The sequence below is a fragment of the Onychostoma macrolepis genome, chromosome 13 (assembly GCF_012432095.1).
Source record: "Onychostoma macrolepis isolate SWU-2019 chromosome 13, ASM1243209v1, whole genome shotgun sequence".
Taxonomy (NCBI): domain Eukaryota; kingdom Metazoa; phylum Chordata; class Actinopteri; order Cypriniformes; family Cyprinidae; genus Onychostoma; species Onychostoma macrolepis.
In genome coordinates this window covers 8,454,533-8,471,390 of record NC_081167.1, presented here as the reverse complement: position 1 = coordinate 8,471,390, position 16,858 = coordinate 8,454,533, and the positions used below count along the sequence as shown (strand labels likewise).

Here is a 16,858-nt window from a genome sequence, read left to right as displayed (position 1 = left end):
TAAAGAGGAAAGTGGACACACCCTGCCTCGTTCCACGTTGTAAAGGGAACGGGGGGGGGATAATATTACCAGTTAAGACTGATGCCTCAGGTGAGTGGTAAAGTGTCTTGTAGTATCAGGGTGAGACTTATCCAGTGCAGGATTTAAAACAGCATTAAAATCACCACCCATCACTAAAGGACAATCAATCTGCTCAAGTAGTATATTGGAAATATTTGTGAAAAATGCCTCATTCGGGCAGTAAATGGAGACCAATGCTAACCTGTCATTATGTATTTTACAGCGTATAAAAACAAATCTACCTTCATCATCATCCCCGGTATGTTCAATAGTTAAATGTAACTTCCTAACGACTAAGATAAGCACCCTCTTAGTTTTATTAGGAGCACAAGAGAAGGCTGCCAGTTTGGAATACTTGTTTTGAAAACATGCCACATCACATTGTTTTAAATGAGACTCTTGTATCAGGGCACAGGAAATCGATTTACGGTGCAAATATTCTACTATATGGGTACGCTTAATAGGAGAATTTAGGCCATTCACATTCAATGATAAAATATTCAGAGCATGCATTGTGTGCTCGCAATGCCAAGATTCTGTCTAAGTGAAGAGAAACAAAAGCAATGCCATAGTGACATGTAAACATTAGTATGTATCCTAGATACCAATCCACCTAGATGCATAGTCCTTTTAAAAGAAAAGAAGAATAAATAAAAGTATTGATGTCTGTTGAAGGGCATAGAAGAAAAACAAGAAAAAGGAACGACAAACAACTATGTATAAAAACCAAAGCAGACTGCACATTACCAAGAGTGTAGGTCTGCATAAACAACAGAAACAAATGTTGATGCGTGACCAGTCCACTTCAACACAAGACATTTCCCCAAAAGGCCCACTGAGCCAAAAGCGTAGTGATTGAACCTGCTCTCCATCAGCCCGAAGAATAATAATAATAATAAAGAAAAATAAAGAAAATAAATCATTATTATTTACCAGTCAGCGGATGACCGTACAGGACAGGGTCAAGATTCCAAAAAGAAATTAACAAGTGTCCATGGCCACCTTGTTATTGTCCTCTTCAGGGCAGTTAGGATCACCACAGACCTCCTCGTTAATTTTCTCTCGTTGAACTGAGAGGATGGAGACGGTAGCCGACTGCTTTTCCCGCTGCTTTGTAGAGCTGCAGAATATCCCGCTTCCCGCTGCTTTGTAGAGCTACAGAATATGTCTTCAGTGACAGTGAAGTAACAAAATCCTCCGCCTTTTGAGGAGAGTCGCACATCATCTGCTCACCTTTGTGCCGTAGTTTAATTACCGCCAGATAGGTGAGGAAGGGCTAGAGACCAAGTGCTGTCATCTTCTTCAAGACTGGATTAAAGCTCTTTCTCTTGGTAGTTGTGGCTGGACTAAAGTCGGGAAAAAATAGTAGGGTGACATTGTCCTGCGTATATTTCACCGGATATGCCTGCCGAGCACCCTTCAGGATCGCCAATCTGTCATGCCATCTTAGTACACGGAAGATGAGAGTATGCGGCCGATCTGAGTTTTTCCTTCCGTCATACACGCGATGGGCCCGGTCAATCTCGGTGTCACGGCCTTTCAGGGAAGTGATCCACTTGGAAAGATTAGCTCTGAGGAACCCAGCTGCATTGGAGCCTTCCGTCTCCTCCGGCAACGGAGAATTGGTGAATTGCTCCAGCTGATTTCTTAAGTTTGTGACTGTCCTCCTATCCTCACATGCAGCAGTTTGAACGGAATCGACTCGGTCGCATGTCTGTTTCTCCGTGATGGCTAGCTTTTCAACTTCTGCTTTTAGCTTTTTTACAGAATTGTTGGAATTGTTGGTCGTTTGTATATCCAAATGTAGATCACAGAGTGCTGGGGTCAGCACAGAGTCTATCGCTTCTCTTACAGTCGAGAGGAAACCCGTTGCCTTAAAATTATTAAGTAAATAATAATATTAAAAAAATAAGTTGTCAAGTTATTTAAATTAATATTTAAATTATTTACTTAATAATTTTAAGGCAACAGGTTTCCTCAATTTTTTTAAGTTAAGTCAACTTATCACTTTTTACAGTGTACTGAATCGAGAGTACTTCGTTGCTCTTTAAGCGCTAGCTTGAGACCGTTAGCTATAGCAGCATCGAGATCCTCTCTGTAGATGGTGGAATCTTTGAATTTTTTCTTTATTGGCGATTGTCCACTCTCTCTTTTCCGGCTGTCCTTGATTGCTGGGACACTCATAGTGAGCTAAATAAAGAGTGGTTCAAGATTTACTAAAAGGATATATACAATTTCTGACAAAGTGAACAGAGCGAAGGACTATGCGTGCATTGCTGCCGAAGGGTCACGTCATCCTCTCCATAAATTACCATTTTTATGCATGGTTGTGTTATGTATTCCTGTGACATTATTAATGTATGTTTTAGTAACTCCACTTCAAATTCACCATGTGAATATACATTTTTAAGTATTGTCTGTCATTTTCAAATCAATTGATGGTGTCTGAAATATAACATGTCCCACACGACTGTCAGCCCTCCATTCACAGGCTCTGATCCAATCAGGATCTACACCATGGTTCTTCACGGGATAGAGAAGGTGGACTTTCCCAAGAGGATCAGCAAACGTCCAGAGGATCTCATACGGAGACTTTGCAAGTAGGTTTCTCATATTCTGAGACCTATTTTTTTAAACTCATCACAAATATACAGCAGGTAAATAATAACAATAAAACAATAATAAAAAATAAAAAAAATACAAAGTTAAGCATAAAAATGATCATAAAAACATAACACAAATAATGCGTAAAAAACAGTCCATTTTTAATTCATTTGAACTTTTTTCAATATTTAAGGTAATATTTAAGATAAGTATGTACTTTTTTTTTACTTGTTGCGGAAACAGTATATTTTTAAAGAATATACTTGAATGTGAACTGAATGTAATTTTTTTTTCTGAAACACTTAACTTGCATGTTATTTAATTAAATGAAAATGTAGTATAATTTTAACTTAAGAAGGACTTAAGTGTATTTTTATGTGTCATTTCATAAATCTTTAAAATATGCTTAAAGCATGCTGCTGAATGCAACAATAAACTACTTCACATGCGCTGTTGTGTGTTAGTCACTAGTGTACTTTAAAGCTTGACAAAATATTATAAAGACATTTTTATGAAGTAAATTTTTTAAAAGTATACTTAAATGTGTTAAGAAAGTCATGAACGTGTCTCTTTAATTACATTTAACAGGCCTTTTATTGAATTAATATAATATTATCTGCAAATACAGTTTTTTATCTTACTATTAAGATTTACTTAAAAGTTTCCTCAATTTTTTTAAGTTAAGTCAACTTATCACTTTTTACAGTGTACACTACAAGTGCACTTTCAATGTAATTGAGCACACTTCGTTTTCACAAAGGTTTTTATAATACACATCACAGTTTGTCCTTTAAATTGAATAAATTCTTTCTTTTGTTTGTCACATTGTATTATAGGATTGTCTGCTTAAAGGACACATATGATGCTGTCTTAGAATTTTGGCAAAAGATGATGTATTCTAAAAAGTATTACAGTATTCACTAGACTTCATTTCTCTGGTCAAGTCAAGTCAAGTCACCTTTATTTATATAGCGCTTTTAACAATACAGATTGTGTCAAAGCACTTAACAGTATCAAATTGGAGGATAGAGTGTCAGTAATGTATAATGATAAGATTAAACACTCAATTTTCAGTTAAAGGCATTTCATTATTGAATTCAGAGATGTCATTGTCTAGCTCAGTTTAGTTTAAATAGTATCTGTGCAATCAAATCGGCTATAATCGCTAGAAATTAAGTGTCTCCAACTGAGCAAGCCAGAGGCGACAGCGGCAAGGAACCAAAACTCCCTCTGTGACAGAATGGAGAAAAAAAAAAAAACTTTTGAGAAACCAGGCTCAGTCGGGGGGCCAGTTCTCCTCTGCAGTTCAAAAGTTTATATTTCTATTTTAATTTTGTTGCAATTTCTAGTAGTATTAGTAATAATACTAGTAGTAATAGTAGTATTATGTAGTTAGGTATTTTATTATATTTTTAGTTTTTATTGTATTTTAATCTAGGTTTTCACTGGGGATATGTCTCTGGGGGTCATCTGGGTGTCCTGGTCTCCGCTGATGATCAGGGCTGTAGACATCATCTCTTGGTGCTGATCCACCATCTGATCGGATACGGACTGAGAAACAGAATAGGAAAGAAACAGACAAATATTAGCATAGATGCCATTCTACTTACGATGTAACGAGTACATCGTGTGTTATGGGGAGTGTTCCCGGTTCCGGTTGATCTAATTAATGCAGCCTAACAATCCTTTAACGGATTTGAATAATAGAAGCATATTAGTGTGTTATGTGTACGCCAGGTTAAAGAGATGGGTCTTTAATCTAGATTTAAACTGACAGAGTGTGTCTGCCTCCCGAACAGTTAGGTAGATTGTTCCAGAGTTTGGGTGCTAAATAGGAATAGGTTCTGCCGCCCGCAGTCGATTTTGATATTCTAGGTATTATCAAACGGCCAGAGTTTTGAGAACGCAGCGGACGTGGAGGACTATAATGTGATAAGAACTCGCTCAAGTACAGAGGAGCTAAACCATTCAGGGCTTTATAAGTAATTAACAAGATTTCTGGTGAACTAACACGCTGTGGACACTGATGACTTGCCTGAGGTAAATGAAATGCTACGTGACATTTTGTTTACAAGCCGTTTTAATGACATCTTTCTGCGGTTGAAACGCTAATTGATACGAATATGAATACGTATACTGTTACACCCCTACTGTTTATGCATTTATTGATGTGACTTTTTCACTTGCTTGGCCTGTATAAGAACAGTCAGATACTCACTCATCTCCCTCAATGTGTCCAGGCTCAATCCAGCAGAACGGCTTGGGAATAAAAAGAATGGCGTCATTGACATCAAGAAACACAAGTAGGTCAACAAATATTAATTGCTCAAAAATCATTTATTCACCCTATTCATCATTTATTTGTTCTTGACATGACCCTTGTAAAGTACACTTTTAAAAAGAGTACTTCTTAAATGAAAGAGTACATCTCTCTCTCTTAATTGCATGTTAATGGCAAATGTGTATTGTAGTTTATATAAAATGCAGTTAGCTGATCCTTAGAGTGCTTTTTTGACTCACTTAGTAAGACTTAAGTACACCTTTATATGTAATTTCATAATTACTTCTGTTGTCGTTGAAATAAAAAGTGTACTGCTACAGTAAATGTACTGACAAGTATTTATGATAAGCTAAAATATACTTTAAAGGATTAGTTCACTTCCAGAATAAAAATGTCCTGATAATTTACTCACCCCCATGTCCAAGATGTTCATGTCTTTCTTTCTTCAGTCGCAAAGAAATTATTTTTTTGAGGAAACATTCCAGGATTTTTCTACATATAGTGACTTCAATGGGAGGCGTCGAGTCGAAGGTCCAAATTGCAGTTTAAATGCAGCTTCAAATGGCTCTACATGATTCCAGCTGAGGAATAAGGGTCTTATCTAGCGAAGCTATCATTTTCTTGTCATTTTCTTTAAAAAAATAAAAATGTGTATACTTTTTAACCACAAATGCTCTTCTTGCTCTTGCTCTAGCTCTGCGATGCGTGTTTTCACGTATTGCGTAATCATGTTGGAAAGGTCACGCGCAGTTAGCTCTTTGCCCGACTCACTTACTGCATGCATCAGGGATATCAAGCATTGGATGTCCTTGAATTTCCTTAAACTAAATAATAACAAAACTGAAATATTGATGATCGGCTCTGCTACCTCAGTCAAAAGGATGGACCTGTCCTTTGAAATTGACGGGGTTCATGTTAAGCCTTCTTCATCTGTTCGTAATGTTGGTGTCTTATTTGACTCATCTCTATCTTTTGCCTCACATTTGTTTTGTTGTTAAAACCTCTTTTTTCCATCTTCGTAATATTGCACGTCTTCAATCTTCTCTAACTCTAGCTGATGCTGAAATCTTAATTCATGCATTAATCACATCACGTCTGGATTATTGCAATGGTCTATTTCTTGGTCTGCCTAAAAAACTTATCGCAAGGTTACAGTATGTTCAAAATTCAGCAGCAAAAGTTCTCACCTCCGCCAGGCGTTCTGCTCACATTACTCCTATGCATGACCTTCACTGGCTACCTGTGGCATCACGTATTCACTTTAAGATATTACTTCTAACATTTAAGGCATTAAATGGTCTTGCACCTCCAGATCTGAGCTTGGTCTTTTGTCCATTCCTCTTTATTGGCTGTCCACTGTAGATGGTAGGTCATTTGGTGTTAATGCTCCTAAATTATGGAATTCGCTACCCCTTACACTTTGTAATATATCATCTTTGTCTACCTTCAAGACCCACCTAAAAACGTATCTTTTTCATTTGCATTTTGGATAATGTGGCTATATTTGGCCTTATGTGTTTGTATTGTCTATGTTGGAGTGCAAATGTTTTGTATAGCACTATGTACAGTGACCTTGAGCAATGGAAAGGTGCTGTATAAATAAAACTTCTTCTTCTTCTTTGTCTGTGTACTTCGATTCAGAAATGTAGGGTAAGGTGAAAAACATCGTTGTTTTACCTATTTTTGTAAAGGGTGTTTGAATTTCTTTGCACGTTCGCTTTGTAAACACTGGGTTGATACTTCCGCCTATGTCATGCGTGACCTTTCCAACGTGACTACTTAATGCATGAGGTCGAGCTAGTGCGTTTATAATGAGCAATTGTGGTTAAAAAGTATACACATTTTATTTATTTATTTTTATTTTTATTTTTTTTGAGAAAATAACAGATCATTTCGCTAGATAAGATAATTATTCCTCAGTTGGAATTGTGTAGAGCCCTTTGAAGCTGCATTGAAACTGCAATTTGGACCTTCAACTCATTGGCCACCATTGAAGCCCACTATATGGAGAAAAATCCTGGAATGTTTTCCTCAAAAATCTTAATTTCTTTGCGACTGAAGAAAGAAAGACATGCACATCTTGGATGTCATGGGGGTGAGTAAAATATCATGAAAATTTTATTCTGGAAGTGAACTAATCCTTTAATGTAATTTCTACTGAAACATGTACAGTATGTTATGTATTTAAATATATTTGTAATTACACATTTGTAATGATGACGCAATTTGGTACATTTAAAAATACTGCCTTTAAAAGGAATAACACGCTAGTTAAAATTATAATCAAGTACACTACATGTGCTTTAATATATTAGTCAGTACATCAAAAGAAGTGTTCTTCTTTAAAGCACAGCAATGTATTAAAATGTATTTTAAAGCAAAACTTTTAATTTGAGATTATTACAAAGTGCACTTTTTAAAAGTCTACTTAAGTGTGTTAAGAAACAGCTATGAAGTCTGTCTTCATGTACAATTAAGTGGTCTTTTAGTTCATTAATATTATATATTTTTTGAGTAAATAATGATATTTATATATATATATAAGTTTGGGATCAGTAAGATTTTTAATGTTTTTTAAGGGAGTCTCTTCTGCTCATTCATCAAGGCTGTATTTCGATCAAAACTACAGAAAAAAAAAACAGTAATATTGTGAAATCTTATTGCAATTTCTAATATTGGTTTCCTATTTTAATATACTTTAAAATATAATTTATTTCTATGACGCAGCGCTGAATTTTCCTCCTGAATCATTACTCCAGTCTTCAGTGTCACATGATCCTTCAGAAATCACTCTCTAATATGCTGATTTATTATGAGTGTTGAAACTGTTGTGTTGCTTAATATTGTTTTTTGGAACCTGTGTTACTTTTTTCTTTGATTCTTTGATGAATACAAAGTTAAAAAGAACAGCATTTGTTCAAAATAGAAATATTTTCTAACAATATAAGTCTTTACTATGACATTTATTCTTTTAACACATCCCTCCTGAATAAAAGTATTAATTTCTTAAAAAAAATAAAAATAAAATTACTGACCCCAAACTTTTGAATAACATTGTATATTGTAACAAAACGTTTCTTTTTTAAATAAATGCTGTTCTTTTTACTTTTTATTAATCAAAGATTCCTAAAAAATCCCCAAAAATATGAAGCAGCACAACGGTTTCCAACATTGATTATAAATCAGCATATTAGAATGATTTCTGAAGGATCATGTGACACTGAAGACTGAGTAATTATGCTGAAAATTCAGCTTTGATCACAGGAATAAATTTTATTTTAAAGTATATTAAAATAGAAAACTGTTATTTTAAATTGCAATAATATTTCACAAAAATTTTTTGATCAAATAGATACAGCCTTGATGAGCAGAAGAAACTTCTTTAAAAAACATTCAATATCTTACTGATCCCAAACTTTTGAGAGGCAGTGTATAAATACACACACACACACACATTATTTCTTAAACATTTCAAAATATTGATGACATCAGGTTTAGTGTCATAGTAGCTCCTTAGCAAATGCTATGAATCCAGCAATCCTGCCCATAAATCTTGTCAATATATTTCTTTTATTTGTCTCACTGTACACTGCAGACCATACGCTGTCATATTCTCATGTAAGTGTTTCATTTATGTGCATTAATGAACATTAGACCCACCTGGGAGTAAACTGAAGCGCTGATCCATGTGTCTGATCACGGGTAGTGTATTGTTGAGTCTGTTTTGCTGCAGGCCTGTCTGTCCCCTCTTTTGTATGTCACAGCACAATGGGTAGCTGAGCCAGCCTGCCAAATTAGCCTCACTGCATTCACAGGGGGAGCAATTAGTGGCCAAAATGAGAGCCACAGCTGTTGCCATCTTCCACAGAACAGTGAAGCCGCAGACAGCAAGGTGAAGCGCTGGGCCCATCCTTTAACAGTGATAGAGCCTAAAATGCATGTGCACGGATGATGCCCACTGTTCAAATTACAATCAACTGGGAGTTATCACACTTATTATTTTACTAGCGTTCTGTGTGTTTGCACTGTTGTTTTATGCTTGTTTTATGCATTATGCTTGAGTATTCTTATCACGCAGTGTAAGTGATTCAGGTAACATACACACAAAGCGCACAAGAGCTCAACATCATTTGTATTATGTCACTAAATTATGTTCAGAGCATTATGCAAATGAAGGCGCATGCTCTTGATACAGGCATGAATATGCATGGTCAGGTAACTGTGTCGTCAGATGAGTGAGATCGGAGATGTATACTATCGTAAGTTTGGGGTCAGAATTTTTTTTAATATTAATACTTTTAGTCATCAAGGTTGCATGAAATTAATCAAAAGTGACAGTAGACATAATATTAGAAAAGATCAAAAAGATTTAAATATAGAGATTACTAAAATGAAAAGTACTTAAAAAATATATCATGATTTCCTCAAAAACATTACGCAGCACAGCTGTTTTCAATATTGGTAATAATATTTCTTGTGCAGCAAATCAGCATATTCGAATGATTTCTGAAGGATCATGTGACACTGAAGACTGGAGTAATTATTTATTATTAATAACAGTTATTTTAAATTGAAATAATATTTCACATTACTTAATGATTCCAAATGTTTAAATGGTTGAGTATCTTCAGAATTGAATGGTCATAATATGAGCAAGGAAATATTCTTAATTTTTAAGCTAAAATAATTCTGTCCATGAAAACAAAGTACCTTAGAACTCAAACTTCCTCCCCAGTTCAAAAAGTCCATTAAACTGCAACAACTTCTCAGTTTGTACTTTTGTTATTAACCATAAAGACTAGTTGAAAACTGAGTAAAACTGCAAAACCTTTAGCTTGTAAATAAGTACTCATCTCATTTCACACGTAAAGAGAGCGCTTACATATATGAGCAGTTGCAAAAAAAGTGTCACGTTCAGTTCTAAAGGTCAGAGAGATGGTGGAAATGCTATATAATTTTTGGTGCTATAAAGCACTTCCTAACAATAAAAGTGGACAATGTGCAACATGTCCCCTTGAAACATTTTCTCACTGGAAGGAAAGTGATGGATGAGGCTGGAGACGTGAGTGGATGCTGAGTCACTGTGCTGTGGAGGTTTACTTTGTTCCTTTGTTTTCTTGCAGGTGGTTTCAAGGCTTTAACTGGGAAGGACTGAGACGGCGGAAGCTGACGTCTCCTCTGAGGAGAGAGGTGAAGCATAGATTCAACAGATTTTACAATGTTTTTATATACGTCACATTGTGTAAGAAGATTAAGCCTGTTCTCCTACAGTTCTGGTATTCTCCTCTGTTCATTTTTGCAGCTCAAAGGACCTCTGGATCACAGTCATTTCGACATGTTTCCCCCTGAGCTTGAAGAACCCCCAGATGAATTCTCTGGCTGGGATAAAGATTTCTGAAAATGAGCTGTTTCTAAGAAGCTGTTTTCTCAAAGAAGATCTGATATAAAGTGATGGAGGACAGTGTCTGGAGGAGAAGTCTCAGTATTACCTCAGTGTGCTTTCTGAAGCATTGTGCAACTGACTGACTGACTTATTCAGATGGACAGGAATCAGGTTTAAAAGCCATGGTTTTAAGTTAAAGAAGACAAAGCAAAAGGTTATTTCAGTGATATTTCATTATAAGTGGATCAATAAATCACTGATGCCTTAAATCTGTCTATTAAGTCTTAAATATTAAAGTCTTAAGTCTCTGACATATCACATTCATTTTGTACTCTTTCAGGTGTTCCAGCACACACTTTTTTTTTTAAGCTGCTCTTTGGCTATGCTGTAACACAGTGGTTCTCAACCAGGGGAGCGGCGCGGACACTCTCCCGGGGGGGCGCGAGTAGGCTACAGGATGGGAGGAAAAAAAACCTGAAAAAAAAAAATTGCAAATTTTTTTTATCACTAAACTACTGTCCTAAAAAGTTATAGTTTTGTATATACATAACTCCTGAATAAAAATTAAAATGTGTTTGGACTGATTTAAAAAAAAGAGTTTTGAACAAATTTGATTGGTTTGTCGATAGTGAGCGCAAATGCAGGTGATAAGCGGTTTTATCAAGCGAGTCATTGAGTCGTTCATTCAAACGATTCGTTCAAACGGCCGATTCATCAAGAATGAGACAGATGTTTGTGCATGGGTCATTGAATCTTTGACTCAACCGATTCGTTCAAAACATTGAATCATTCAAAACACGATTGAGTGATGCTGTGAGATGCGCTATGATGTGATCTTTGTTTGGATTCATCGGATCTATTTTCGCTGCTAAAATAGACAAAAACAGTCATTATTTCGTCTAAAATGTAAGTGACTTAATATTATTAACTTGTTTGTTGAACTGTCATATGAAATCAGTGTCACATTTTCAATCGTGAGGTGATGGTAAATTTAGTGATGGTCAATTTTCGAAATTTCGTTTCGTTTTTTTATTAAGTTAATTTAGAAAAACGTTTGGAGCATTTTTTGTTCGTTAGATAAGTTTATTCTTTTTTAAAGTAACGACCAAGCAGCCAGCGGCAGACCGGCAGGCTGATCATAGCCATGTTTGATCAGTTTAGCCTTCTCAAATCATCATGACTTGCCTAAAATATGATCTATATATACTAAAACAGTTCAAGCATATTGAAATGTTTAAACGTTAAACCTAGATAAATGTGCGCTGTATCCAGTAGTTTGTGCGGAGAGTGGAAGTTAAAGCGCAGGACATGGAGGCGCCAGCGCAATCAATTGCATTTTTTTCAATGAAAACAACTTACGCCGTAATTTTTGCTCATAAAGGTAAGAGTAATACATCATTCGGAATTGTAAAGGGTCTACTTTTATTTGTGTGCACTCACAATATTAAAAAAAACTTTATAAAATAAATAGAACAATGATGCGCAGTCTCGCCTTGAACAGGAGCGCTTCACAAAAATGAACCGAAAGTCAGCGAATACATGCCTCACAGACATGATAAATATATCTATAGAAATCTTTAAATTACCACTTAACGAAATAAATCAAATCGATAACAAAAACTCTTTCATTATAATCAGTGAAGATGCACTTCTCTCTAAAGGCGCGTCTAATGAGGAGATGGCGAGTCAGGATCATCATCTTCATCTTTGCGACACTGAAACAGAAAACACTAGTTTATTAGTAAATAATTCAAATATCTCCTTACTATTTCCCCCTGACACATTCATGGTAATTACGTTTGCTGGGGCTTTGCCGCAAGCTTCAGCGTATTGCGTGTATTTGAAGCAGAACTCTTCATCTGCGCTGACGGCGCGCGCGCTGCTGCTGCGGGACTCTAAACACCGTCGAGCCGCTCTTCACAGTCACGGCACGGTCTCGTGTTGTTTCCACCAGCGGCAATTTTTTCATCACTAATTGATGGATGTCTAAAATATAAAAATAAAGAGAAGCCTAAAACAGGCCCGGCCCGCATCTGAACTATGCCGTGAAAATTGGCCCAATCGAAGCCCAGGGAATGCAGGGCTCTAGCGTTCCTCTCGGTAGAAATCACGTTTCCCCCTGACATCGCATCAAATTAACTATTTTGGACCAACTGCCTCACGGGCGGATGAAATCTCCGGCGGGCCGGAAGTGTAGTTTGCCCACCTCTGCTTTAGCTCCTGCCCTCTTCGTCATTATGGGCAGCATTGATGCAGGAATATCCTGAACTCTGTGACATCTTGAAGATTCTCCTTCCTTTCGCGTCGACATATTTATGTGAGGCAGGATTCTCAAAAATGACTGCACTCAAAACGAAATACCGCAATCGTGCACAAATCGAGGATGATTTGAGGCTATGTTTATCAAACATTGAGCCAAGAATTGAGGATCTTTGCAAGGCAAAGCAGGCTCAGGTCTCACATTAACATCACCTACCTGCAAGCTTCTGTAAAAAATGCAGATGATGCCTACTATTAGGCCTAGTAATAATAACAATAATAAAGCATAAATTAATATCAGAGGTCTGGTGCCAATTCCCAATTATAGCAATAGCCTAGTAATGATAATAGGCCTATACTGATGATAATAATAATAATAATAACAACAACAGCAACAATAAAGCATGTAACCTCATATAATTATATAGCAATAGCCTAGTAATGATGATAGGCCTACTACTACTCATAATAATAATAATAATAATGTCTGCAAGCTCACATTAGAAGTCTGGTGCTACTGCCAATTATAACAATAGCCTAGTAATGATAATAGGCCTACCTACCTCTACTGATGATAATAATAATAATAATGTGGGCCTAAAAATAATAGCCTAGGGCTATCTATCTATCTATCTATCTATCTATCTATCTATCTATCTATCTATCTATCTATCTATCTATCTATCTATGCAAGGTGGTGTGGGTGGTGTGTGTGTGTGTGGGGGGGGGGCAACTGCAATGAACCAGCTTTGGGGGGGCCCAGCTTGGAAAAGGTTGAGAACCCCTGCTGTAACATAACTCAACACTGACTACCATCCCTATCATTATATAATCAGCCTGAGTTGACTTCTGTCTTTTTCATCTGGTTAAGAGTTGGATATAGCTTAAAATATGATTTCAAGAGAGAAAGTACGAAATCACGGAGGCCATTTATTTTGCTAAAGTTGCTAATGTTCTTAATCTCTGTTTATGCTGGTGTCAAGCACAGCCACAATGACAATATGGAGAAAATAAAAATTAAAAATCAGACAGTAAACAAAGCTGATGGGAAATGTGTGTTTATAAAGCTAATTTAATAACAACATTTAATGAACGTATGTATATAATTTATTTTTCTGTTGTAGCCTACTTGTTATAGTCAATTTATTCAGGATTTTGAATCGGATTCTAGATATTCCTGAGATTCACTAATGAATGAAACAACAAGGTCCTCTACTGGGGAAAATCTGCAATCGCAAGCACAAAATACAAGTTTCTAAGTAGCTTGCAAAATAATTAGTGTTAATAAAGATCGCGCAGATGAATGACTTTGAGTATTTGTTTATGAGCACTTTATGCTTGTTCTCCACAAGCAAACACGTTCTGTAGCGTGAACTTTTAAAGGGAGCTTCATCTACTGACTTTTCCACAGATGGTAGCGTTCATCTCAAACATAGGGCCTAACTGGGACAGGAAAACAAGAAAACATAATTGTTGTCTCAACTTAAAATATTTGTTCATTCTGTTAAGGTCACAAAAAAGTGATGATCAAATATCATCCAAAAATCATCCCTAAAAATGCAATTGCAATGCATCCAAGTAATGTTTTATCCTTTTTTTGCAATTTGAAAATCAAGAATGAAAAGGAAAGCCCTACGCTTGCTAAAAACTTCTTTAATGACCATGTGGTTAACGTTTCAGCGAGTTGTAATGAAGACTTGCTGTACTGTAAAATTATTTTTGGAGCATATAAAACAAAACTTTGCTTTGTTTGTGAAAAATTCAAACTCACATGACACGTGATAATATGCCAGGTATTAGAAGCACCACAGGGTGGCGACACAGAGCAGGAGGACATAAACATTCATGCTGACTGACTCATATAGAATAAGATAGTGTCTTTAGAGATATTATGTGTGATATATTTGTATGGTTTTCTTTCTAAACTGGAACACAAAAGAAAAAGAAATTGAGGAGTGTGCAGTTCGCTTTCTTCTATTATACTGAAATCAATTCAAATCAAATCAACACTTTTGTGTGAGAAACGGACCGAAATTTAAGTGGTTATTCACTTAAAATCACTTAAATCGGTTTGACTAACCTTGCAATGACAATATATCTGACTATGTAAATTGCACTGAATTGCATAATATTTATTTTCTTAATAAATACAGTTTATGCAGATAAATAAACATATCATATAATTGACCCATTACATATTGAGGATTTTACTCTTGAGTCAAACTCGTTCCTTATATGCTAGAGAAAAACCTTAACTGCTCCTTCTATGAAATGCCAAAGCACCCTGCCTCTGGTTCTCAGCCAGTGTGTGTGTGTGTGTGTGTTTCAGGACAGTGATGGCCTGAAGTGGGAGATGCTTGTGACATTTGAGGAGAACTCATCCAACTGGCCAGCCATCCTTGAGGAAATGCCAAGAGGCAGGGGTGAGCTGTTGTCATAGCGATGCATGAAGTATGTCCTCTTTCTACCATTCTGCCAATCAGTAGTGTATTAATCACAGTATGACTTAGTCCTGCTCAATGAGCGAATCACAATCTCCTGCACAGGAGGAAATGATTCTCAGGACAGATATGAAAAATAAGCCTGCTGAACTCTGCCGTATGCCCTGGATGGGCAAACATCCACCTCTTTCAACACACTAAAAGGAGATGGTAAATCTGACTGCCGTGTTGTTTTGAATGCAATTTTATTAACTGAACATTTCTAAATCTAAATCTGATCTAAATCTGGAAATTATGTTGTTATAAAGTACATTATGGCATTTGACATTTAGAAAGAATGTGTCTGTGAAGTTTCAGCTCAAAATAACCCACACTTCATTTATTAAATCATTTTGAAAATGCCTATTTTGAGTGGAAGCATAAACGCTGTTGCCATGCATATGTCTTTAAATGCAAATGAGCTGCTGCTCCCTGCCCCCTTTTCCAGAATTGTTTTTAATTAGCATGTCTATTGCGCTGAAATCGTGCTTCTTAAACCATATTTCGTTCAAACTTCTGATATATGGTTTCCTGAGCACACACATCTGAAGCACGTGCACAGAAAGCGGCTGTCACGCGGCATGTGAGTACTATACTAAGTTCTCTTTCATGTCTTATTGTGCTTACAGGTGACCTATTTTGCCCCTTTTTACAAGATATAAAATAAGTCTCTGATATCCCCAGAGTGTGTATATGAAATTTTAGCTCAAAATACCCTACAGACAATTTTTTATAGCTTGTTAAAATTGCCACTTTTAGGGTATGAGCCAAAATGTGCCATTTTTGTGTTTATCCCTTTCCAGAAGAGGGCAGAGCTTCAAAAGCTAGAAAAAAACAAAACTGGACAATCTTACGCACTAAAAATTTCAGAAACTCTCAGTAGCTTGTTCAGCCTTATATGTTCAAACCGAAATCGGCTTATAAGTCAGTCATCTGATTGTACTGTGCATATGCGCATTTATGAATTACACAAACAGGGAGAACGGCGAGATAAAAATAACGACAGCTGGTCTCATGGTGACATGATCACGTGCTGTCACAAACTTTATAAGTCCCACATGTGATTATGAGCTTGACAAATTCAAGTGGTCAACTTCACATTGCTTTCATGTGCAATTTTGAACTACCACATTCCTATTTACGATCATTCTGGTAGCACGTGAAGGCAGCATCAGTGAAAACAGGCATAGCTTTAGTAACATTAGCCTTATAGAGTGACAAGAAGCTCTTTCAGAAAGGCAATTTGGAAAACAAACGTGTGATACTTATTTTGTCTCCTATGTTCATTGGTGCATCCCAAAACACAACACTTATAATGCCTGTTTGGCACTGACATTGTATCTCCATCAGCTACAGCAAGAAAACAGTAATGGCGGACTGCTGCTTCTCACTCAGGCCTGTTTCAATGTTAATAGGGCAGAGAGCGTTACAAATGGGCAGGCCATTTTTCCTTAAGATGACATGTAAGTAGGGAGAAATCTGCAATCGCTTGTTCTGAGAGACTGTTTATTGGGATTATGAAAAAAATGAGTGTGTGGATTTTTACCATTATAGGCTGGTTGTTTTCACACGCTGCGGCCACACAACTGTTCAAACACCTTATAAAAGTGATTTTTGCATAATAGGTCCCCTTTAAACTGTCAAAAACACACATGAGATACAAAAACAGTCGGTTATGACAGATTTTTATGATATGTAACCTTTAAGATAACTGCATAGTGCTTTGTGTAATGTAAATAGTTACAAATACAAAACTTTGCATAATACACATGCATAAAAGAGAAGTGCGCC

The 16,858-nt window shown here is 36.4% G+C and overlaps 1 protein-coding gene across 1 annotated transcript in view; it reads left to right on the top strand.

Annotated features, from left to right (window-relative positions):
• LOC131552271 (cGMP-dependent protein kinase 2) overlaps nt 1–10,634 on the top strand; it is a 31,902-nt gene extending 21,268 nt beyond the window's left edge. Inside the window, 4 exon segments of the mRNA XM_058795933.1 lie at nt 2,538–2,660; nt 4,905–4,967; nt 10,069–10,135; nt 10,248–10,634. Coding sequence (XP_058651916.1) covers nt 2,538–2,660; nt 4,905–4,967; nt 10,069–10,135; nt 10,248–10,343 — 349 coding nt within the window. The 3' untranslated portion in view covers nt 10,344–10,634.
• Nucleotides 10,635–16,858: the final 6,224 nt, after the last annotated feature.